This window comes from Mesoplodon mirus (assembly GCF_964341445.2).
Source record: "Mesoplodon mirus genome assembly, chromosome: 14".
NCBI classification, from domain to species: domain Eukaryota; kingdom Metazoa; phylum Chordata; class Mammalia; order Artiodactyla; family Ziphiidae; genus Mesoplodon; species Mesoplodon mirus.
This window is the reverse complement of record NC_138990.1, coordinates 83,623,889-83,649,819: the sequence shown is the minus strand read 5'-3', so window position 1 is coordinate 83,649,819 and position 25,931 is coordinate 83,623,889. Positions and strand designations below refer to the sequence as shown.

General features: G+C 42.5%; 1 protein-coding gene across 2 annotated transcripts in view; it reads right to left on the bottom strand.

Moving 5' to 3' along the window:
* Window positions 1–25,931, bottom strand: part of ANXA4 (annexin A4) — a 75,860-nt gene that overhangs the window by 38,494 nt on the left and 11,435 nt on the right. For both annotated transcript variants that reach the window (XM_082643358.1, XM_082643359.1), the window contains exons 2-3: window positions 10,029–10,083; window positions 3,719–3,806 (exon numbers count right to left, since the gene is read on the bottom strand). In XM_082643358.1, the coding sequence (XP_082499484.1) occupies window positions 3,719–3,806; window positions 10,029–10,031 (91 nt within the window). In that variant the 5' untranslated portion in view covers window positions 10,032–10,083. The remainder of the gene's footprint in view (window positions 1–3,718; window positions 3,807–10,028; window positions 10,084–25,931) is intronic.

Genomic DNA, 25,931 nt, shown 5'->3' with positions numbered 1-25,931 from the left:
GAGCACATGGGCTCAGTAGTTGCGGCACGTGGGCTAATTTGTCCCGTGGCATGTGGTATCTTAGTTCCCCGACCAGGGATCGAACCCGCATCCCCTGCATTGGAAGGCAGATTCTTGTTTTGTTTTGTTTTGTTTTTGCGATATGCGGGCCTCTCACTGTTGTGGCCTCTCCCATTGCGGAGCACAGGCTCTGGATGCGCAGGCTCAGCGGCCATGGCTCACGGGCCCAGCCGCTCTGCAGCATGTGGGATCTTCCCGGACTGGGGCACGAAACCGTGTCCCCTGCATCGGCAGGCAGACTCTCAACCAGTGTGCCACCAGGGAAGCCCTAGAAGGCAGATTCTTAACCACTGGACCACGAGGGAAGTCCCTGAATTACGAATTTAAAACGTCATAAATTTTGTTTGCCTGTTTCTTGCAGCAGCTTTTACAGGCGACTTTCACAGCTGGATGTTCATGTATGCTGGGTGAGTTTTCCATTTTCCCATATACTGTATGGGAAGATGTGATGAGTTACAGGAGAGTCTATTGAAATATTTCAGGGAGAAATCAAAAAATATATAGATTTACCAGAGTTATTCTTTGCAAAATTAGAGATCTAGAAAAATGTGAGGTGTACGGAGGAAACTATAGGAGGCTTTTTTTGTTTTTGGGGTTTTTAAAATTTTTGGCTGCATTGGGTCTTTGTTGCTGTGTGCAGGCTTTCTCTAGTTGTGGCAAGCAGGGGCTACTCTTTGTTGTGGTGCAGGGGCTTCAGCAGTTATGGCACGTGGGCTCAGTAGTTGTGGCTCGCCAGCTTAGTTGCTCTGTGGCATGTGGGATCTTCCCAGACCAGGGCTCAAACCCGTGTCCCCACATGGGCAGGCGGACTCCCAGCCACTGTGCCATCAGGGAAGCCCGCTATAGAGTTTTAAGTTTACATAACTTAGTGACCTATTCTCTGTTCTCTCAGGGGAAAAAAAAAAGAAAGAGGGTAATAGATACAACCATCCTTTTTCCAGGAGAACTCTCAGCTGGGGGGAGAAGGTTCACTGCCTTTTGCTTTTTTATCCAGTTTCTGTGAAAGGCACCACCACTCTTCAGGCCTGTCAGGCTTGAACCCTCAAAATAGCTTTGATTATTTTACCCGCTCTCTTCCTTCACATTCAGATTTCCTGTCACGTCATGCAAACTCTAGCTCTAAAACCCTTTTTGTATCTGTCCCCTCTTTTTAATTCCTGTGACAACCACTCCAGTTCAGGGTTTCTTCTTAGACAACTTAAAGTCTGCTAAGTAGTAGCCTCACTTCCTAATTGGTCTTTCCAGCGTCTTGCTAGATTCATTTTCCTAAAATGACAAACTCTCACAGTGTCCCTCCCCTGCTCAGGATACACAACGGCTCCCCACCATTTGCTGGATTTACTATCTGCACTGCTGTCTGGCATTTGGGACTCTCCACCACACCCCATTCACTATTGTAAATATCCACATAAAAAGTTACAGGCAGCCAAATCCAGAGACTTAGCTCCTGAGTTCCTGTACTTGACCCAACTACACTGCACTCCTTTCTCCTGACCCCCTTCATTACCAGTCTATGGGTGTATGTCTCCCTAACCCCCTCCACCTAGCATCCTGATTCTGGCATTTGTCATTTCCCGGACAATGCCTCTGGGTCATCCTCGCATGTCAGTAGCATCCTCAGGACCCACCCCATGGTACCTGCCTTCCCAGAAGTCACCTAAAAAGTCAACTCCTGCTTTGTAAGTACACCCTGCTGCAAGCCATGTATTTACATGGCCTGCAGCTAAGTGCCTCAGCTAAAATGCAAAACAGGGCAATGCTCACACTCACCCCATGCCTTTGCTCATGCTGTTCCATTCACCTGAAACCCATTCTCTCTTATCTATTTATTTACTTACTGAATAAATTTAACTCATCTCCCAAGGCCCATCTCAATTTCTACATCCTCCAAGAAGTTTTGCCTGATGCTCCCAAATGACATGTGATCTTTCTGACTCCTAATGGGATCTTACTTGTGCCCCTCCCGTCGCTATCATATTATGAACCGATCATGTTTCTGCGCATGCCTTGGCTGCCTAGCATCCATGGACGACTGAACCACAGGACTAGGTTTATCGTCCTTGTCTCCTCTAACTTTCACTGGCCCACACAGTGAGCACTGAAAATGGTTTGTTGTATCGAATGCCTCCTGACTCTGCGAATTCCGAATGCCATGTGGTCTACATTCTGAATTATGGTGTTCTTGCTATCCACCAAAGAATTAGGATACACCTGAAAAAAAAGGGTGGGCCGAGTACCTTTTCCATTTTATTTATAAAAAAGGAAAATGATAGATTCAGGGTAACGTCCTGTTCAGAGGTGGGCAGCAGCACAGCACAGTGGCTTAAGCTCCAGCTCTGGAGCCGGACTGCCTGGACTTGCCTAGAATCCTGACACGTACAACCCCAGACACCTCGGGCAAGTTAGCTCATCTCCCTAAACCTCAACTTTCTCATTAGTGAAACAAGCTGCTGTCAGAATTAAAACATAATCTATGTAACACATTGTGCCTGATACACAGTAGAGCTTAACAAACGCTCACTATTATTGTTATTATTTTTTTTTACGGTACGCGGGCCTCTCACTGTTGTGGCCTCTTCCATTGCAGAGCACAGGCTGCGGACGCGCAGGCTCAGTGGCCATGGCTCACGGGCCCAGCCGCTCCGCGGCATGTGGGATCTTCCCGGACCGGGGCACGAACCCGTGTCCCCTGCATTGGCAGGCGGACTCTCAACCACTGTGCCACCAGGGAAGCCCTATTATTGTTATTGTTCCTGTTAGTAGCACTGGGGCTAAGATGAATTCTTCTTGGATAGAAAAACTGGGAAATAACGCCTCATGGTCAAACGTTTTTATCCAAATCTTGAGGAGATTCTAAATAGCAGCTATGAAATAGAGAGCACTTCTCTGGCCAAATGTCCACTCAGGCAAGTTTGGAGGCAGGGTCTAGGTCAGCATAGCCTGCAGTGCCCGGGCATGGCTGTGCCCACCCAGTGGGAGGCCTTTGCCTATGGGAGCTACCAGAGAGTGGTGCACTGGAAGACAAGCCCTTCTGGTCACGTACGCACAGCCTTCTCACCTAAAATCCCACATGCTACACGGGGGTACTGGCCTAGCTGTGCCTATTACAGCAGCAACAGGTGGGGGGCTGACTCAAGGGAGAGAACGTGGACTTAGAGCTGGCAGGCTCTGCTGAGTGTGACTCATGGCTCAGTTCCACTTACTCTGTGCCTTCCTACGTTACTTCTCTGAGTCTCAGTTTCACATCTGTAAAATAGGGTGAAAATAACAATAGGACCAGCTGCTTTCACTACATCACAGGATTACCGCATGTATTCGTTCAGATAATATTTGTCAAAGTGCTTTGTAAACCTTCTGGCACGACATGCATACATGGGTTAACTGGAAAACAAATACATTTCTCAAATTTGATATATAGATTCATAATACCGGAATGTAAAACAGATTTAAATTATCAGGGAAGTCCAGAATGAGTTCATAACATTTAAAATTCTTAGTAAAAAACCCTCCCGTCTAGTTTGCCTTGAAAAGTCAACTTGTTCCCATTGTGTTTTCTTAGCGTGAGAGGTACTCACAGTTGCCTGTGGACACAACACCCTCTGGGTGACTCTGTCATGCACAGCACATGAGGGGTGTTTACCTCCAGTGGGACACTTACCGAGACCTTTCATGGCCTTCCTCAGGGTCTGGGCATCTTCGGTGGCACTGAAGCCTGAAGCAGCTTTGACGGTGCCTCCCTTGGCTGCCTGAGTGCACAGAGAAAGATGGTGACTGAGAGGCACTTCTCACCAGCATGGCGCCATCTCACACAGCAGGTTTGCTGAGCACCTGCCATGGGCCAGACACTCTTCCAGGTGCTGGGACACGGCAGTGACTGTGGGAGATGAGGCTCTTGCTCCCCTGGAGCTGATGTTCAAGTTCAGCAGAAGCAGACAGTAAACGAGCCAACAAACAAATATTCCACCAGGCGGCCGGTGGTGAGAAGGGCTACAGGGCAGACAGAGAGGTCCTGGAGGGGCTGCTCTGAGGAGTGACATTCAGGCTGAGGTCTGAGTGACAGGAAGCAGCTCACTGCAAAGATCAGGGGAAAGTGTTACAGGTAGAGGAAACAGCTGAGGCAAAGGCACCGAGGCTGGAGCTGCCTTCTGGGGGAGGAGTGGGACAGAGGCCAGCGTGGCCTGAGTTGGTGGGCAAGCTGGGGAGTCGTAAGATAAGGTACACCGTTACCTACAAAGTAATCTTGTCTCCCCTGAAAGGGGAAAATCAAACCTGAATTCAATCAAGCCTCTAAGGCCAAATACCAACTTATGGTAAATAGGAGAAAGAGGAAGATGTTAACCCACCCCAAAGGGCTGTAATCAGCACAATCCAGACTGTGAGAAACACTACTTGATGAACGGTCTAGTTTCTTCAACAAATAAACTGCAAGGAGAATTAGAAAAGAGAGAGATGGAGGGACTTCCCTGGTGGCGCAGTGGTTAAGAATCCGCCTGCCAACGCAGGGGACACGGGTTCGAGTCCTGGTCCGGGAAGATCCTACATGCCGCGGAGCAACTAAGCCCGTGCGCCACAACGACTGAGCCTGTGCTCTGGAGCCCACGAGCCACAACTACTGAAGCCCACGTGCCTAGAGCCCGTGCTCTGCAACAAGAGAAGCCACCGCAATGAGAAGCCCACCCACCACATCAAAGAGTAGCCCCCGCTCACTGCAACTAGAGAAAGCCCACGCGCAGCAATGTAGACCCAACGCAGCCAAAAATAAATAAATAAAATAAAATAAATTTTAAAAAGAGAGAGAGAGAGAGAGATGGAGGGGAAAGATAGCTTAAAAGAGATTAAAAATGCACATGAATAATCATAATGGGTGAACTTATTGGGATCCTGAATCAAACAAACAGTAAAAAAAAAAAAGACATTTCTGAGACAGTTGGACATTGAACACTGACTTGATATCTGATGCCATTAGGCAACTCGTGTTAACGGTTTTACGTATGATAACGGTATTGTGGTTATATTTTATTTTTTTAAGAGTTTGAATCTTATACACATTGAAGGAGTTTATAGATGAGAGGATAAGATGTCTGGAATTTGCTTCAAAATAACGGGTTGGGGGAAGTAAGTGGAGGTAAAGAAGAAACAAGGCTGACCATGAGTTAATAATTACTGAGTTATTATTATGTAATATAATAGTTACTGACCATGAGTTAATAATAATTATAGGTACGAAGGGGTCCTTTTTAATATTTGGTCTACTTTTGTATGTGTTTACCTTTTTCCATAATAAAAACTTTAAAAATGAAAAAGAAAGAGAATCAGAGAGGTTGCAAGAGCAGAACAAGAGCCTTCCCAAGCTGGTGAGGAGTTTCTGTTTTATTCTAAATGCAGTAGGAGGCACTGGCAGGTTTTCAGCACAGGGATGGAGGAGATGATCTGCTCTGCATGTTAAAAAGATCACTTGGGCTGCTGTAGGGAGATACAGAGACCAGTTGAGAATCTGGGCCAAGATCCAGGGATATGATGGTAGACGAGGGTGAAACAGTAAAAATGGAAAGAGACAGACAGACTCAGCACATGTTTTGGAGCAAAGGCGGCAGAACCTTGCCAATGGACTGACGTGGGAGGTGAGGAAAGAAAAGAAGCAAGTGTAACTCTAAATCTTTTCCCCTGAGCAGCCAAGCAGAGAGTGGCATCCTTTACCCAGATGGGGAATGCTGGAGGACTACCAGATTTGGGATGGCAGTGGGGAGTGGGATTTAGAAGTTCTATTTTCAAAATGTTAAGTTTGGGATGTCCATTAAACATCCAAGTGGAGTTGTCAAAAGGATGGTTGGTTATACAACGTAAATCTAGAGGGCAAGTCTAGAGTAATACATTCAGGACACATCAGCGTTTGGATGGTATTGGACGAAATGACCTAGGGAGAAAGTGAAGAACAGGGGTCCTAGGACAAGCCTGGGCCTCTCCAGCAGAGAAGGACCGGAATGGATAACCAAGAAGGACTGGTCCTTGATGTATAAAGAAAACCAGGACCGTGTGTTGTCCAGAGGCTGAGGAAGGGGGAAGATGTCAGTGCCTGCTAAGGTAGGTGTGAGTGGAGGACTCAGAAGGGATGGTCAGATTGGGCCCCACGGAAGGTCCCGGTGATCCTGACCAAGGCTTCTGCAGTGGAGTGGAGGGGACAGAAGCCTGACCAAGTGGCAGAGGGAAGGACGGGAAGTCACGAGGAGGAGACCGCAGTCTAGACACTGGAGAGGAGGACTAGTATCACCGGAAACCAGCATGCCTTAAAGTGAGAAATACTCTGATGTGTGCAAGGGACAAAAAGTTAGTGAATCTGACCCTCTGCGAATGCAGATGACACATTAAAAACACCAACAAGCAAAACATGGGTTAGTAACCAGTAGGTACCATTCAGTTGACTTATGACTTAGAGATAATGTACTGATTAAGATCAAGGTGCCCTGAGTATGTCTAATGTATTTACTAATTTATTAATGTTATTTATGTACGTGCGGCAGCAAAGAGAAACATAATTCAATACAAAAGATAGATAAATAGATGAAGAAATTCAGTGACAGGACACAAAGCGTAGAAAATTACAGTAAAGAAGGGGGTGGAAAGGAAACGGAAACGGAGACCTTAAGGGCCTGTGTAATTATTCGACATGAGCCACAGATTTCTCTGTCTAGAGGCCAAACAAGAGGGAACTGTAATCAATAATGAGACTCACAGTGTCCGTAAGAGGCAAAGAGATCAATTGCACCGAATTGCATCCCCAAAGAAAGATATGTTGAAGTCCTAACCCCCAGTACCTCAGAATGTGCCCTTATTTGGAAATACTGTCATTACAATGAATTAATTAATTGTAATTAATTAAAGCAAGATGAGGTCCTACTGGAGTAGGGTAAGCCACTAATTCAACATGACTGGTGTCCTTCTTAGAAAACAGCACGTGAAGACAAAGCCACTCAGGGAGAACACCACATGATAATGTGTTGTTGACTCCAATGTCTGCCAAAAAATGCCTAAGATTGCTAGCAAACCACCAGCAGCAGGAAAGAGACAAGGAAGAATTCCCCTACGGATTTCAGAGGGACCATGGCCCTGCCAACATCTTGATTTTGTATTTCTAGCCTCCAGAAATACAAGACAACATATTTCTGTTATTTTAAACCACCCAGTTTGCGGTGCTTTGTTACGGCAGCCTCAGGAAATTAATGCAGGCATTTTACTTGTTTTCTTCTACTATATATCTGTAGTAATAAGCAAGCTGGTGATTTGCTGTCAGAATTTCAAATGGCCTAGCTCAGCCCTTGACCTCACCAAGACAGCCTTCTGAGTCAAACGTTTCACAATGTTCTTCTGGAACTCCAGTATTGAAAAAATTTTGGATGGTACTTAAACACTGCATTTGACTTTTAAAGCAAATTGCATTGCTGAGGTACACTAGTATGGGATTAAAATTAATATCTAACAAGATGAATCGATAGAGGAATGTGCAAAGATAATTCAGCTTATCTATCGGCATCTTTTTTCCAGAACAAGATAAGCCTGGAAAATTTGTTCCTGTTAGCTCTAAAGTATCCATATTGACTAAATTCCAGGGAATAATGTATCATTATCTGTTCCAGGAAGGCAGGGGATTCCACCCCAGGAAGGCTTCTTGTAGCAGCAGGCAAAGGAAACAGGCAGAGGATGTAGGGAAGAATGATGAAAACAAATAGCTAGAAATCAGTGATACATCACAATCAATGAAATGTCATTCAGCTATTAAAATAATAAATAATGATGAACATAAATGTCAAAAGATGGGAATACGATACGATGAAATATTTAGCAATAAAAAGGAACGGAGGAACAAACTGCTGATACAGCACCAGGGATTGATTGCAAAAAATACAATGCTGACAATAAAAGAGCACACGCTCTATGATTCCATTTATAGGATGTTCTCGAACAGGCAAAACTAATCTATGGTGAAAACAATCAGAACAGTGGTTCCATTTCTGGAGTGCAGTGGAGAGCAGGGTGGGGACTGATCTGCAAGGGGCATGGAGGAACTTCCTGGAGCGATGAAATGTTCTATCTTGATAAGAGGGGTAGGTTACACGATACATACCTTTGTCAAAACTCATCGACCGGTAACCTTAAGAGCTGTGCATTTCACCGTATGTAAATTATACCTCTAAAAGTTTTTGGTAAATATTTGAATACAATGGCTTTTAAAACATATTTTCCTTTTAGAAATGTGTCAGATGGTCATTGTAGAGATTTGGAAAAAAATTTTTTTTAAGAATTAAGAAGAAAATCTGGGGGGTAGGGGGAGGGATAAATTAGGAGCCTGGGCTTAACATATACAAACTACTATGTATAAAATAGATAACCAACAAGGACCTAAATGTATAGCACAGGGAACTATACTCAATATTATGTAATAACCTATAAGGGAAAAGAATCTGAAAAAGAATATATATATAATATATATATATAACTGAATTGCTATGCTGTACACCTGACATTTACATATTGTAAATCAACTATACTTCAATAAAAATTTTTTAAAGAATTAAGAAGAAAAATACAACACCCATACCTCTACCATCGAGAGTAAATAATTTTAATATGCTATAAGATGTAAAATAAACGTGTTAGCATAGCAAAGACTAGAGTGAATACATTAACTGTTCTTTATGGTCTTATTACTACTATTTCAAAACCACTGTCATACAAGTAGGGTCTAAAATAAAGTGATGGAAAATAATTGGGAATTACAATGGTGTGATTATATTGTATGGTTTTCCTTTCCTTTAAAGATGCCCTTTATCTGTCCAATAAATAACAGTCATAATGGAAAAAACAGGTTCTAGGAGGAAAGATGAGAGCAACTGAGGTAATTTTCCTCAGTGGAAAGCTCACTAAAGGGTCACTTGGTTACAGTCTTCACATGTAGAAAGGCTGCGAGCTTGTTCAGAACAGGAAGAGTGTCCCATTAATTATGGGTCCCCAGAGCCAAATACCATGCACAAAGTAGGGGCACTGTAAACATCTCTGAATAAATGTTGTACATGTCCTGGGAGAATCCATCAAGAACAAATGGATTTTTAAGGACAGCATAAGAGATTTGGTGCAGACACGAGTAAGCCCTTGACTGTCAGAGATGATGAAGAAAATTCTAGAATGTCTAATGTTAAAAATGTTAAGAGTATATTACTCTTTGTTCAGGATAGTTTACACATCCATCTTCCTAAAGGAAAGTGTCTAGAGTTGGCGGAATGTCTAGTTCCTCTCCAAGTATGAGATTCTACTTCTATTATTTCTTCCTAGAAGACCAGGGATCAAGCGTCACCTGCCTATTCAGAAACTTTATTTGGGCAGGAGAAGGAGAGCAGGTGGCCAGCCTCAGGTATAGCCATGTTTGTAGCTGAAAGGCTCAGCTTCCACAGCAGCAGTGAGCTTTATGGAACTCTCAAAGGGATCCAATTCCCTGCCTGTCCCTGAGATCAGATAACCAAGCTCTGAGGAGTCCAGTCACAGCCAACAGCAGGAGGCAGATGACAAGTGTTTCTCAGCTGATGAGCCTGAAATGATGGGGTTACACAAAGTGTGGACAGCAGTCATCTCCTAGTGGAGGGAGCTGTGGGATTTTGAGTTTTTCCTTTTTATTTGCCTACAATTTCTAAAATGAACATGTAGTGTTTCTGCAGAGAGAAAACTATAACTTGTTTCTGTATCTCAGGATGTTAGAAGGATTCAAAGGAGTCCCTCTTTGAATTAATTTTCAGGGTCAGGTTACCACTCCTGAAATAAGATAAAATGGTGTTTTCGAAAAAAGAAACTGCCTTTCCATTTCCTCGTCCCTCTCCTCTGATGAGCAAACAACCCTTTGTATAAGGCAACAGTCCCTGAGTACACATCCTGTACCTGTCTGTAGCTGGCACCAGGGAGGGTGAGGCATGTTTCCAACTTACCATGACTTTGACTCTATGTCAGGATCAGAGTTCAATCAGCCAAGCAGGAGTTTCTCTGTGATAAAAGCAGAAAGGACATTACTGTGATAAGAGAAGTGTCATTAAAATCATTAATCAGGATAACGTAAAATTTGCACAAAGTTAAGCCACAGGGAAATAACACCCCATTTCATCAAAAGGCCAGCTATTGATTAGGCAAAGAGACAAGGGCCAGGCTAATCATTAAAGAGAAACTGTTCTAAGGGGCGAGTTAGTTACGCCAGCAAAATACTGTCCTACCTGCTCTTCTGTTTGGAGATAACACATTACAGAAATGATTCCTCTTGCTTAGTTAGGGTGAGGTACATTTCTTGTACTCAAGCCAAACCTAGATTCTGAACTGGAAGCTCTAGTGGATCAGAAGAGGTGCCTCTCAGAGAGAAAAGAGAATCTGACTGCATCAGGGAAAAGCACTGCACTCCAGCCTTTACCCTAAATGAGGAAGGGTGTGTGTGTGCGCGTGCACATTTGTGTATAATGACAGGCCACTGGTCCAACCAACATTAGACTTTTCATTTCCCAATGACCACTTTTACTGCCACCATCCCAGGACTTAAAGGTGCTTCTTCCCTTTAAGCTGCAGCCTTACATGCTCAGCTTGGCCCTTAGTTCCCTTCAACACCCCCTCCTTCAGCAAGAAGACTGGAGCCATCACACATTTATTCAGTCGTTTAGAATGCAAGAAATGTCTTTATTGAAGGCAGGCCTCTGAGGAGCAGGCCACCTGGCCTCCTGTTTCCACATCCAGGTCTTATGGAAAAGGCTCCTTTCCTGAGCACGTAGTTAGATCCTTGATACTCAAAAGAATCATCCCAGAACCAGAAGCATGGGCATCATGTGGGAGCTTCTTAAAAGTGCAGAATCCCAGGGCTTCCCTGGTGGTACAGTGGTTGAGAATCTGCCTGCTAATGCAGGGGACACGGGTTCGAGCCCTGGTCTGGGAAGATCCCACATGCCGTGGAGCAACTAAGCCCGTGCGCCACAACTACTGAGCCTGCGCATCTGGAGCCTGTGCTCCGCAACAAGAGAGGCCGCGATAGTGAGAGGCCCATGCACCGCGATGAAGAGTGGCCCCCGCTCGCCGCAACTAGAGAAAGCCCTTGCACAGAAATGAAGACCCAACACAGCCAAAAATAAATAAATAAAAAAGATTTTTTAAAAAAATTTAAAAAATTTTTGAAAAGTGCAGAATCCCAGGCCCCCACTCCAGACCTACTGCCAGAATCTGCATTTTAACAAGATTCCCCGAATATCTGTCCACACAGTGGTTTGAAAAGCACTGGCCTAGATAACCCTGCCAGAGAGCCCTTTTCAATCATTCTCCCAGAATAACTACATCCTTCTTGCCCCACTTTGTCACCAACTGAGTCATGTTTGGCCACGTTCATTCTTCATCTTCCACTTCCTGAGGCTTAGCTCATTCTTCCTTGTTTCCCATCACTCTCTACAGACTTATCTCCTATGACCTAGGGGTCAATCCCTTCCTACGGGGAATGTCCACTGGCTCTGGGGCACAGCCGGAGCAAAGGTGCAGAGGTGGGAATGAGCAGTGGCTTCAGGGACAAGAAGGTGACGAGGCTGCTCGAGCAGAGGGCTCCTTACAGGGAAGGCTCAGAGATACGGGTGGAAAAGCAGGTGGGGAACTGATTACCAAGGGCCCTGTGTGTGCACCTGAGGAGTCTGACTTATACTGTAGGAATGGGAAAACAGTGAAAAGGCTTGGGTTTTGCACAGAAATGATGTAAGACAAAATATACTTCAGCAAGTTACTATACTAGAGGGTAGACTAGAGTCAGAGACAAGGGGTCAGGAAGGCTCGAGGTATTAGTACAGGAACAAAGATCTGCACTAAAACAGAGGCAAAGGTCTGGGTAGGATGTGGCCCCTGGAATAGGATATACACATGAGATATTTGGAAGGAAGACTTTATTGGATTTAGTGGCTCCTAAACTATATGGATTTATTCATTTAATCACTAAATATTCATAACACAGTGTCTATATCCCAGACACTGTTCTAGTTGATAGAGATAATACAGTGAATAAGACAAACAACCTGCCTTCATGGAGCTTACAATGTACCAGGAAAGACAGACAACAAACAAACAAATGAATACGTAAGACAATTTCAGATACCAGTAAGATGAAGATATAACAGGATAATGGTATAGAAGAGGGATTGGCAAACTTCAGCTCAGGGGTCAAATTCTATTTTTCTACAGTCTACAAGCTAAGAATGTTTTTTTTACATTTTCAACAGTTGATCAAAAATCAAATGAATAATATTTTACGACACATTAACATTATATAAAATTCAAATTTCAGTGGTGGCTTGAGCAAAGCTTTCTGGAAATACTGAGAGTCATTATTCGATGAGCTAGAAATGTTTTACTAAAGGAAAAAACTGTATCACACTTGAACACAGGGTGCTTTTAGCCAGACAATTTATTTTAAAACTTGGACAGCACACAGCGTAAGTCCATTTATATAAAGACAGCTGTTGTATATTTATTATTTACTAGCACCAACTGAGTTTCTAAATAGATTTTAGAAATGAATGCAGTAAGTGGCACCCTTCGTTTCTTTCATTAGATGTCAGGTAATACGTGTAAAGTGAACCCACACACATGCTTACTAGCACAGTATCTGGCACCTCAATAACTCTTGGCAAGAATGGGGGAAGGAATCGAACACCCCCCTCTCTCAATACAGAATTGCTGTAGGCCTCTTCTTAACTGCGCAGAATAATCAGCCTCCAGAGGATGAAAGGCGCTTCTACCTGAAACTCCATCCCTAAAAGGCCACCCACACGTCCGCAGGCCGGCAGAGCCACGGATTCTTTATAGGAATCCTCTTCTGCCTCAGCCTCCTTGATTCATTTGCTCTTTCTCTCTGAAGGCCAGCCTACAGTCACATAAACTGACCAGTATGACCAAGTTCACAATGACACAGACTTTGTATTGGGGTTGTACAAGCTCCTTTGTGGCTCACAAGGGGGCAAATAATTAGCAGCTTGCCTCAGTCTTTACATCTGTGACATGCAGACACACTCAGTTTTGGGTGTCACTCAAATGACCTTAAAAGCGTCAGGACTCTTCAGGATGGAAAGATGAAGGCTGAAGGGACCATATGTTTGCGATGCCTTTTTAAAAAAACCTATGGGTTATGCAGTGGGTGGGAAACTGCATCTTCTTTATAATATGGGAACTCCTCACCTAGGGCTCAGGGTAGGATTCCTGAAGATTTTAGGACATAGTTTTAGAGCAACTGAAAGAAAGCTGGGAACTAAATGTAAGAGACTTATCCCAATGGCAGTTACATAAATGAATAATAAGTTCTAAATAAGTTCAACCTATTTCAAGTAAGATTACATACACTTTCAGAAATAATTTATGATGAATTCATAAAGAAAAATTAGGTATGTCGAGAACACATCCCTACTGTTTTCCTCTAGGATGTCCAGAAGGATAATTATTACACTACCCTCCATTCTGCCCTATTGTATCACTGCCCAAAATTGGCAAGCCAGGTACTGACTCAAGCATAAAGTTTCTCCTGTCCTTACGGCAGACTGCAGGTATGTGAACAAGGCCCTGACTCCTGGTAATATTTCAGTAGGCCATATAGGCAGCAGTGTGGTGCATTCCTCCCCACTCACCCAGAATTTGGAAAGCAGGCAAATTAGACTGACTAGTAAAATCAGTAAATAATCATCAAAACAAAGATATGCAAACTCATCTCAAGGAGAAAGAATAGCTCCCGAGATGAAGCTAGCTTGCTGAAGGGTATTAGACATACTTAAAGAAAAACTGTGTCCATCAACAATGCAAGCTCAACCCAAAACCATCAAAGAAGAGTATTTTGAAATATTTATCAAAACCCTGGCCTCAAGAAAGGGTGGCTTGGCCCCACGATCAATGGTTCAGGCATCAGACATTTCCCCACTATGAAGATGAATTTTATCCATCTAAAACCCTTTGTTTTGATTCCTTGGTTGCCAAGCAAACTCTGGACTCGAGTTTGGCTTCCCATGTGGACCTGTCTACAAAGCACTGGAGTATGAGGATTTTTGTCTAAGTAACAGTTATATTTCTCAACATAAATAAATAAATTAGCGTGCACAAGCATGTGAGTGCATATGTGTGATAAGCCTACAAATATGAACCCGTCCCTGAGAGGTGAACCCCTTCCTGATGTGCTAACAAATACAATTTCTCTGGTACTGCTGGATGCGGCACCATGATGAATTCACCCCAGTACAAGATGCTCTCCTTGAGACCCCGACATAACTTGGCAGCCTCCATTCAGATTCATAACATTGACTCACATCCCAGGACAGGCAACCTCAACCTTCATTGTGAAGGGATCTGATGTCCTTGTGACACATTCTTACTGAATCCTTCTCCTCCCTGGAAGATCACATGTGAGTGAGTCATTCACCATTTTTCTTTGGTACATGGTTTCATTTTACATCCCACAGGATGACAAATTTAAACATTTAGTCTGTGGATCTGTGGAGTGCAAGTGGGCCCCACCCAGGCACTAAAGGTTTTTAAAACTGCCTATGAAATGGGAACATGAAAGCAACTCTTTGTCCTTGGAACTTAGATTCTTCTAAAGGTAGAGGACGGACTTCCCTGGTGGCACAGTGGATAAGACTCTGCGCTCCAAATGCAGGGGGCATGGGCTTGATCCCTGGTCAGGGAACTAGATCTCACATGCATGCTGCAACTAAGAGTTCTCATGCCACAACTAAGGAGCCAGCGAGCCACAACTAAGGAGCACACATGCCACAACTAAGGAGCAGGTGAGCCGCAACTAAGGAGCCTGCCTGCCACAGCTAAGACCAAGCGCAACCAAATAAATAATAAAAACAAAGGAAATTTTGTTGCTGGGATGGCGTTTTCACTTTCAAACATTTAATCCAAGGCAAAGTGTGCAAGCTAAATGAATGGAAAGTTGGAAACCTATTTGCTAAGCAATTACAGGGAAGAATCTATTCCAACCCATCATCTGGCAAGTAACTTATTAACAGTCTTTTGTCCAAAATTTAGCCACTTATTCATAGCATTGTTGGGAACAGTAATAATAATTTCAATCCACAAATAATTAAAAAACAGGTTTTACATATAATTTAAAACATCCTCACTCCTTCTCTACCATTCCATGTATACCATGTATACCATGGCATACATCATGCCAAAGTCTATTAAAGTTTTCTACTCTGATTCCTTTGTCCAAAAGGCAGGGAGAAGGAGGGAAGGAACATTTATTAAACACTCCTCTACATGATCTTAATCTACCCAGTAACCTTTGGAATCATGGTATTATCTCCACTTTACAAACCAACTGGGTGATACAATAATGAAAGCTGGCTATGGTGAGTTCTATATTGTATTAAGAGATAAGATTAGAAAAATAAAAAGAGCAGTGAGGTGGCCTTAATGATTGCTGGAGAGCTGGTTGGGACATGCACTCTTAGTTCTATGCTTGCTTTGCTACATGTCCTTTCTACTTCACATAATACCTCAGTGTCCCCAGTCACAGGCTTCAAGTAGGGCACAAATCAACGCATATTCTAATAAATTTTATAAGTGTTTCTCTGGGTACTGTATTCAGCTTCCATAGTATAAGGCTTCAAATTTTCCTAAGTAATTTTCTTTCATTATCTGAGTGACTCCAAATGCTACCTGTGGACTGGAGATCTCTGGAATTCTGGTTGTTGGTGGTGGTGTTTTTAAATTATTCTGCCTTTTAATTGCAGACAAACTGTTTGGATTCCCCTCGTCCTCTCAGGCTAGTGACCGTAGAAACAAGAAGCTGATGCACAGGTAACACCAGTTATTACTCCTAATCATGGAACCTGATAGAATAGTTTCACTGATGTTTCATGTTCATTCATTCAACAAATATGATCTGAATGCCTGCCCCAGGCCAGGTACCATTCTAGGTGCTAAAAGGCACACCTTCATCACCCTGTCTATTCCCTTCATACAGAAAATTATCCCCTGTGCCTTGTCTGTTCAAGAGTAGCCTATGAGTAAAAAAAATCTTGCAGGTGGTTGGCAAGAACTCTGCTGAACTTCCTTCCCATTGCAAGGACTCTACAACCTTTCTGAAGTCTCAGCTCCTAGCCTTTAATCTCCTCCCTCTGGTCCTGGGGCTCACTCCTCCGTGGGGCAGCCTCTGCCACTGCTCAGTGGCTCAGCATCAGGAAAGCTGGCCTTGTATTCCTTGTCATGTGTGCTGGAGCTGGAGGGACTTTATTTTTAAATAGATATTTATTGACCATTTAGTTATACTGAGTGCCTAGGTCCTTTATCAGTACTCTATCTTTTTGCCTTCTCCAGTGAATTGTCCAGTGAACTGGGCATGATAACTTAAATTTTAGAAAAGTTAAGCATGATGCCCAGAGTCACTCATGTAGCGGGTGGTAGGAGCTGTGTTTTCAGTCACAGCCGTGACCCTAGAGACCTTTATACTATACCAAGTTAAATGCAGGCATGTGTACACACGTGTACCATTATGCATTAGGGCAGGCGTAATGCTAGAAGCTTTTAGAGTAATAATGGAATCAAAACGTTAAATTGTCACAGCTTTTGCTGAGCTGAATGCTTTCTTCTTCTTCATGTCTTTAACAAGCTGGATGCAAAACAAAACAACAAAAAAAACGTTCCTCTCCCAGACTTATCCACTGGAAACTAGACCACACTTTGACTGGCAGACAGCTTCCAGTCAACAGTGTTGATCATAAGACTGTTGGCTATTTGAAGAGACCACATTTCTAACCCCACACACCCCTCCCTTAGTTCAGCCATCCAGCCTTTCCAGTGGGAGAACAAGGCAACGTGGCTCTGTGACAGTGTCTCTTGGAGCTGACACGTGGCCAGAGTTGTGCCACTTCCAGCTGAGAGGGACATAAGGAGTCCATCCAGGCGCATTCTGTGCCGCTCCCCCCATAACAGGGCCCAGAATCCTGTACTCAGTGCAGGGGTTCCAACCACAATATGAAAGTACCCCAAGTGCAGCCTGCTTCAGAGACTGACTGATGCATCACACGCTTGGGATAATTTGAGTCCAGTGTCAAAGGTTTGAAATAATGGACCCATTTGGTTATGTTTATCCTAATGTCAGCAATATTTAGACTCTCCAGTGTACACCAGTAGGGAGAGAAAGAAGGGATGCTAGAAATAGCTCTTGCGGCTTATGCTACGAACCGAAAACAGCATGGGCTTTCATTCAAAGTCTAACATGGGTTTGGCGCAGCTCTGACATGTTTTCTCAAGCCCCAGATGGCAGTTTACTTATGCTGTTAGAGGCAGTGCCCCTCCAGAATTAAATCACAACTATTATTTTGACCTCCCAGAGTTGATTTTCCCCCATTTCAGATCAAAACGTCTAGCAAACCACAGGTGAGAGGGCAATCCAAGGCCATGATGTAAGTACACAAAGAAAGCGGGAGTAGAAATGGAGCAGAAATGCCTGCCCCAGAAAGAGCTCATTTCCACCAGTGTTGGATTTTAAGGGTAGAGAAGACAACAGAGAACGCCCAGCTCACCCCTTCATGTAGACAGGAGACAGCCCTGTCTACAGGTAAGTGGTGGGTTTGCCTCTGGGTAACATGCATGGTAATAACGTGTTGGATTCATTCACTGACCCAAGGTCTGGCAGGTGCTGGCAGCATGGGTGGGACAGGTTCACACTAGTACAGGAGAATCCGTGCCATCCTTCTGATGGGAAACAGCCATGGGAAGGTCTAAATCTGAGGGCGGTGCAGCCAACGCCACAGTCCCACTGGGGTTTACTTCTCACCCACATAGGAGAATATATTCTCCACCCTGAAGTAGGCAGAGATTTCTTAGATAGGACACAAAAAAGCACTAGCCATAAAAGCCAATATTGACAAGATTCATCAAAATAAAAAAGGTTTGCTCAATAAAAGACACTATTAAGAAAATTAACAGAAGAGCCATAGATTGGGGAAAAATATTCACTGCACATACATCTGACAAAGGACTTGAATCAAGAGTATATAAAGAGCTAATAACTAATGAGAACCTGCTGTATAGAAAAATAAATTTTAAAATAAGCCTGCAGTTGACTCAACTAGAAGAACAAAAATTAAAAAAATAAAAAATAAAAAGAGTATATAAAGAACTAAAAATCATAATACAAGGAAGAACAAGGCAATTTTTTAAATGGGCAAAACACTTGAACAGACACTTCACAAAAGATATATGAATGATCAATAAGTATATGAAAACATGCTTGTTATTGGTTATGCAGAAAACACAAATTAAAACCACAATGAGATACCATTTCACATCCCCTAAAATGGTGAAAAAAAAAAGGAAAACAAAAACTGGACACCATTAAATGTTAGAGAAGATATAGAGCAACTGAAACTTTCAAACACTGTGAACTTGAGAGAACTATTCGGCAGTTTCTAATAAGGTTAAACATGAATCTACCCTTTGACTCAGGATTCCATCTCTTATTTACCCAAGATAAGTGAAAACCCGTATCCACAAAAAAACTTGGGCAAGAGTGTTCACATGAGCCCTATTCACAACTGCTCCAAACTGGAGACAGCTCAAATGTCCATCAACAGATAAATGGATAAACAAATTGCAGAATATTCATGCAATGGAATACTATTCAGTAAACTACTGATATAGTGATAACATGGATGAATCTCTAAAATATTATTCTGAGTGAATGAAGCCAAATAAAGTGTTTATATGAAATTTATATGAAATTCTAGAAAAAACAAAGCTAATGTATAATGCCAGAAAGCACAAAAATGGTTGCCTAGGGTCAGAGGTTGGCGGGTGGTGGTGAGGCGGAGGGGATATACCTGCCCAGGAGCATGAGGAAAGGAACTTTAGGGGGTGACTGAAATGTTCCTTATCTTGACTGGGGCAGTGGTACCCAGCCGTATACATTTGTCAAAACTCATTGAACTCACCTCACACCCATTAGGATGGCTACTACTAAAACAAAACAAAATGGGACTTCCCTGGCAGTACAGTGGTTAAGACTCTGTGCTTCCACTGCAGGGGGCGCAGGTTCGATCCCTGGTCAGGGAACTAAGATCCCACATGGTGCGGCCAAAAAACAAAAACAAAACCAAAACAAAACAGAAAATAACAAGTGTCAGTGAAGATGTGGAGAAACCGGATTCCTTGTGTACTGCTGGCAGGAGTGTAAAATAGTACAGCCACTTTGGAAGACAGCATGGTGGTTCCTTGAAAAGTTAAAAATAGAGCAATTACTACGTGATCCAGCAATTCCACTTATGGGTATATGTATTCTAGGTATATACAATCTGGAGATAGATAGATATATATATGTATGTATGTATGTATGTATCTTTCAAAAACATTGAAAGCAGGGACTGAAAGAGATATTTGTATATCCATGTTCACAGCAGCACTATTCAAAATAGCCAAAAGATGGAAGCAACCCATGTGTCAACTGACAGATGAATGGATAAACACAATGTGGTACATACACACAATGGAATATTATTCAGCCTTAAAAAGAAAGGAAATTTGACATGTGCCACAACATGGATGAACCTTGAGGACATTACGCTAAGTGAAATAAGCCAGACACTGTATGATTCCACTTATACTAGGTACTTAGTCAAACTCATAAAACAGAAGGTAGAATGGTAGTGCCAGGGGGTGAGAGAAAGGGAGGAAAAGGAGTTACAGTTTAGCAGATACAGAGTTGCAGTTCCACAAGATGAAAAGAGTGGTGGTGATAGTCACAAAACAATGTAAATGTGCTGAACGCCACTAAACTGAACCCTTAAAAATAGTTAGGATGGTAAATTTTACCTTACGTGTATTTTACCACAATTTTTAAAATAATTTTTTTCCAATAAAAATTGAATTTTATTTTATTTTTTTATACAGCAGGTTCTTATTAGTTATCTATTTTATACATATTAGTGTATATAGGTCAATCCCCATCTCCCAGTTCATCCCACCGCTGCCCCACCCCGCTTTCCCCGCTTGGTGTCCATATGTTTATTCTCTGCATCTGTGTCTCTATTTCTGGCCTGCAAACTAGTTCATCTGTACCACTTTTCTAGGTTCCACATATATGCCTTAATATACGATATTTGTTTTTCTCTTTCTGACTTACTTCACTCTGTATGACAGTCTCTAGATCCATCCACGTCTCTACAAATGACCCAATTTCATTTCTTTTTATGGCTGAGTAATATTCCATTGTACATATGTACCACATCTTCTTTATCTTACATGTCTTTTACCACAGTTTTTAAAAAATAATTTTTAAAAAGTGAACTCCTTAAAAAAAAACAAACCTTCTTGAACTAAGCACTTAAGATCTGTGCATTTTATTGTATGTAAATTATACTTCAATAAGATAATAAACATGTCTACAGCCAAAAGTATATGATTAGGATAACACACACCTATACAGCTTTGTAGGCTGACAGTGGCCTCTCAGGGGAAGCCTGCTGCTGTTCTCTTTCATTTAGCAATACCCACTCAAAGGCAAAATCCAACTCAGTGGAATCCAAAAATCCATACAGCTTTTGCACAGCATCACGGGTAAAACCATGGCTCCTCAGGGATAACAACTATTCAAAGAGGAAAATCTGTTCGGCATGGTTAAGCTTTGCCACAGGTTACACTGTATTCCCAATCCATTTTCCAAGTTATTTTAGAATTAGAGGCCCTCAAGGAAATGCGAAAGGTCACTTAATTCCATGTTCCCCTTCAGAAATACCATAAGTAAACTATTCCAGGCAAGTAAGACTCTAAGACAGGAACCCCACTAGCTGTTCACCTAGGATGATCACAAGCTACTGGTGCTGATCTCCAGTTCTTGTCTCTTCTATCACCAGAGCTTCTGTATGTCCATCTGCACCTGGGTTACCCGGACCCCTCCTTCTGAATCACAAACAACAGGTCGCATATTTTGAGACCCAAATTCCAAGGTTGACCAGTACTCTTGATCTCCTGTCTTGTCTCAGCCATCATAAGTCTTAGGGGTAAACAAGGGGAGCACCTCATCAGAAAAAAGAACCCTGGATCTAATCTCTTATAATCTTTCCCAGAGAAACTAAAATCCACTCCATCGTTCTTTACAAAATCCTTGTGATGCAGGAAGGGAGGAGACAGACGGGACCCGAATGAGAAACTATAGTACTGGAGGGGAGTGATGGGTAAAGAGGCGGTGAGAAAGTCTGATGTGGCCAGGCGTCCTCTTGTCCTGCTAGGGTTTGTGTGCCTGTAGGCAGGAAAACAGGTATTATGCAGCCCAGGCCTTTCCTTACCAACACCACCACTTCTGTTCGCCACGAGGGAAGAAAACACTCTTCCTAAATGAACAGGAAAAGCAACTAGGTTTTCCTTCACAGATTTACACTGCTTCAATCTTGGAGATCTGGAAGCGAGCAGAGAATAAACACTGCTCTCTTAAATGTCACATTTTCTTCTGGCACCTTCACACCCTGCAAATATGCAAGGTCTAGCTCTGTGGGCAGTTCCACCCCCCACCCCCCCGGATCAGACGCTCCCTCAGTGGGCCAGCACAGGGTTCTATTTCCAAATCTTTCCAGAGTTTAAGCTGACTCTGAAAGAATACAAAAACAGAACTGTTGAAATTCTCCCACAGTGGATGTGTGATTCACACAGGGAACTTGCTATTTCTGATGCCGCCTCTCCCAGTTTTTTCATTAAAAACCTCACGAAGGGGGGGCGGTGGTGGGATGAATTGGGAGATTGGGATTGACATATATACACTAATATGTATAAAATAGGTAACTAATAAGAACCTGCTGTATTTAAAAAAATTAAATTAAATTAAAAAAAAAAAAAAAACTCATGAAGGCACGGGGAGGCAATGGAAGAAACTCCGTGACAAAACCCAAAGCTCTAGGACCGACATGAGACAATGTCAGAAGCTGAGAGGAACTGAAACTAACTTGAGGCAGATGGAGTGAGTGTGTGTGTGTGTGTGTGTGTGTGTGAGAGAGAGAGAGAGAGAGAGAGAGAGAGAGGGAGATAGTGGGGAGACGGGTTACACACCCCCATCAGCTGTCTGATGTGGGGATCCATCCAGAAAACCACAGCCCAGCCCAGCCACCTGAGTTGAGAAGCTGTGAGGTGGACGCTTAACTCACCCTATTCATCCCCAAACCAGACAAGAGGCAGAATAGAGGCAGGGAAAGGTGACCAGTGAAAAGAACCCTGGTGGAAATGCATCATTTATATATCAGAGAACCGGGCATTGTGGGTAGGAAAAGATGCTACCTCGGAGAGGCAGAAAGAAACAAAGAGAAAACCAGCTAGAGGTGGGAATTCGATCAGGCACTGTACAAACAACCTTCTCTCCTGCTTAAAGCTGATGCCGGGCTTCCCTGGTGGCACAATGGTTAAGAATCCACCTGCCAATGCAGGGGACACAGGTTCGAGCCCTAGTCCAGGAAGATCCTACATGCCGCAGAGCAACTAAGCCCACGCGCCACAACTACTGAGCCTGAGCTCTAGACCCTGCGAGCCCTAACTACTGAAGCCTGTGTGCCACAACTATTGAAGCCCGCGCGCCTAGAGCCTGTGCTCTGCAACGAGAAGCCACCGCAATGAGAAGCCTGAGCACTGCAACAAAGAGTAGCCCCCGCTCTCAGCAACTAGAGAAAACCTGGGTGCAAGCAAAGACACAATGCAGCCAAAAAAAAAATTAAATTAAATGAATAAATAAATTTAAAAAAAAAAGCTGATGCCAACACAAATGGTGCACAGAATGGGACCAAAGTGTCCCGTCCACCCTATCCTTGACAGACACAGTCTATACCTGTGCCGTGCAATGCCACAGCCACGAGCCACAAGTGGTTATGAGTAACTGAAATGCAGCTAGTGTGACAGAGAAAATAACTTTAAATTTTGTTTAATTTTAATTAAGTTTAAAGTTTTAAATTGAGGCAGTATAAGATATTTTTCCATAACACACAGCTGCAACGTTTTGATGGGGTCACATTTCACTTTAACCATTGCGCTGTGCAGTGCGCATGTCAGGCACGTTGCATCTGTTCTAGTTTTACATCTAATCATACCGCCAATCCCCTTGGTGTCAACGGATTGATTCACTTTGACTGATACTATCTAAGGATTGATTGAACATTTTCAATGTGTTTATTTGAATATGTCTTGCAGACAGCATGAATTACAGTGATATCTATGTAAACTTTGTAATCAAATTTAAATACTTATTTTAATTAAAACATTTTCTAATGTGAAAAAATAGCTATGGACACATTTAAAAATTTTAAATGAAGGCAGCTTACTGATGTGGAATTGAGTGGAGAGGCAGAAGCATTATGACTGGCACAGTAAGGAAAAAGAGATTCAGTTGGCATAAGAGTTAGTGAATTAACTGGGACAGGTGCAGTTTTAAAAGTGATACGCTAGGACTTCCCTAATGGTCCAGTGGGGAAGACTCTGCACTCCCAATGCAGGGGGCCTGGGTTCCATCCCTTGTCAGGGAATTAGATCCCACATGCTGTAACTGAAAAGATCCTGCATGCCACAACTAAAACCCAGCACAGCCAAAATAAGTAGGTAAGTAAATAAATAAATAAATAATTCTTAAAAATAAAAAATAAAAAAATAAAGTGATATGCTTTTCATTTTAAAGTCAAATCAATTCTAAAAAAGATGAACCAGTTTTTTCAATGTGGATGCAAATATTACAGGAAAATTATTTTTTGGTACTTAAGTTTTTTGGAAAACTTTTATGTATGGTTGAAATAATGTGAGTATGTGAATCCACATGAAAACTAAACTTTATTAAATCTAAATACAGATCAAGTATGTCTGATGAAACTTCAGCAATAGAATTCAGATGTTCTGTCAGTGTAAAATACACACCGGTTTGTTAAGACTTAGTATGAAAAGAATCCTGTAAAATATCTCATTAATAATTTCTTACACTGATTATACATTGAAATGATAATACTTGGAATCTATTGGGTAAGATAATTGATATTATTAATTTCACCTGTATCTTTTTATTTTTTAAAATGTGACTACTAGGTAATTCAAACTTACATTTGTGTCTCACTTTATATTTCTATTACATACCTTGTGTAATAATAATTGAGATAGCTATTGTTGAGCACTTATAATGTGTCAGACACTGTTCTAAACACTTTACGTGAATGATTATCTCAGATTATCTCTTTTAGATCTCACCAAGAAAATTATTTATCTTCTTGGTGCCTTAATTTCCCCATTTGTTAAAAAAAGAAAGAAAAACACATTATGGGTCTATGACAAAAGAACAAAAGCCTCAGAATATTTAAAGGCAAAGCTTATCCCTGAAAATAACCCACTTAATTATTCATAAGAAACATTCAGGGAACCATTGGCAGAAGAACACATTCTAAATAGGAGGAGAAAATGATTAGCATAATAACATCAAGAAATCCTTTGAGACTAAAGAGTTTGGCTTAAATATTCTGTATTCAGCACATCAAGGCTGAGATTAATTTTCTATGATCACCCTTTTCCTCCCTCCCAAGTGGCAAGAGATTTTTTTTTTATTTAATTTTATAAGAAATTTACTTTTGAAAAACAGTGACTTTTTTTTTTTTTTTTGGCTGCGTTTGGTCTTCGTTGCTGCGCACCGGCACCGGCTTTCTCTAGTTGTGGCGAGCGGGGGCTACTCGTCGTTGCGGTGCATGGGCTTCTCATTGCAGTGGCTTCTCTTTTTGCAGAGCAAGGGCTCTAGGCGCACGGGCTTCAGTAGTTGCGGCTCGCGGGCTCAGTAGTTGTGGCGCATGGGCTTAGTTGCTCTGTGGCATGCGGGATCTTCCTGGACCAGGGCTCGAACCCGTGTCCCCTGCATTGGCAGGCGGATTCTTAACCACTGCTCCACCTAGGAAGTCCCATGGCAAGAGATTTTATTTTTAAAACACTCATGTGTATTTAAGAGGGCTTACCAAATCACATCTAAATAATATTCTTTTCACTACTGTTTGGATTCAACTATTTTTTTCCCCCATAAAAATAAATCCTCCAGCAGGAGTCCTTCTAAAAGACATGGAGACTATCTGCAGAGATCATAAAAAATCTAATATTAACACCTTAAGAGGGACTTCCCTGGTGGTCCAGTGGTAGGGAATCCACCTTACAATGCAGGGGACGCGGGTTTGATCCCTGGTCGGGGAACTAAGATCCCACTTGCCGCGGGGCAACTAAGCCCATGCGCCGCAACTACTGAGCTCACAGCGCCTCAACTAGAGAGCCCGCGAGCTGCAAACTACAGAGCCCACGCACTCTGTAGCCCACACGCCACAATTTGAGAAGAGAAAACCCCCGCACCACAACTAGAGAGAAGCCCAGGAGCTGCAATGAAAGATCCCGCATGCATCAACAACCACCCCAGTGCATGCTGCAACTAAGACCAAACGAAGCCAAAAAAAAAAAAATTTAAAAACACCTTAAGAGATCACAGAAAAGATAAAACAGAAAATACTGGGTAGCTTTTAAAAAATAACCTTTATTTATTATAAAATGTACATGGCAGAAAATTTATTATTTGGTTTTATTTCTGTTTTAGCAACCTCAGGATTTTGTAATTGTAACAATGACGTATGGACCCAGGATAGTTAGCATTAATTTTGTCACCTCTGTTTCTCTCCAGTTGTTATTATTTAAGTTGCCTGCATGGTCTGATAAACTTGTTTCCCAAACCCAGTGAGAATGTGGGCAGAGGCAGAATTTGCCAGTGCAGTGCTAATAATTATGGATCTTTCCTACAAATGGAAAAGATCAACTTTCATAGAATTTTAGAGACTATAAGGTCTTAAGTAATCACATCT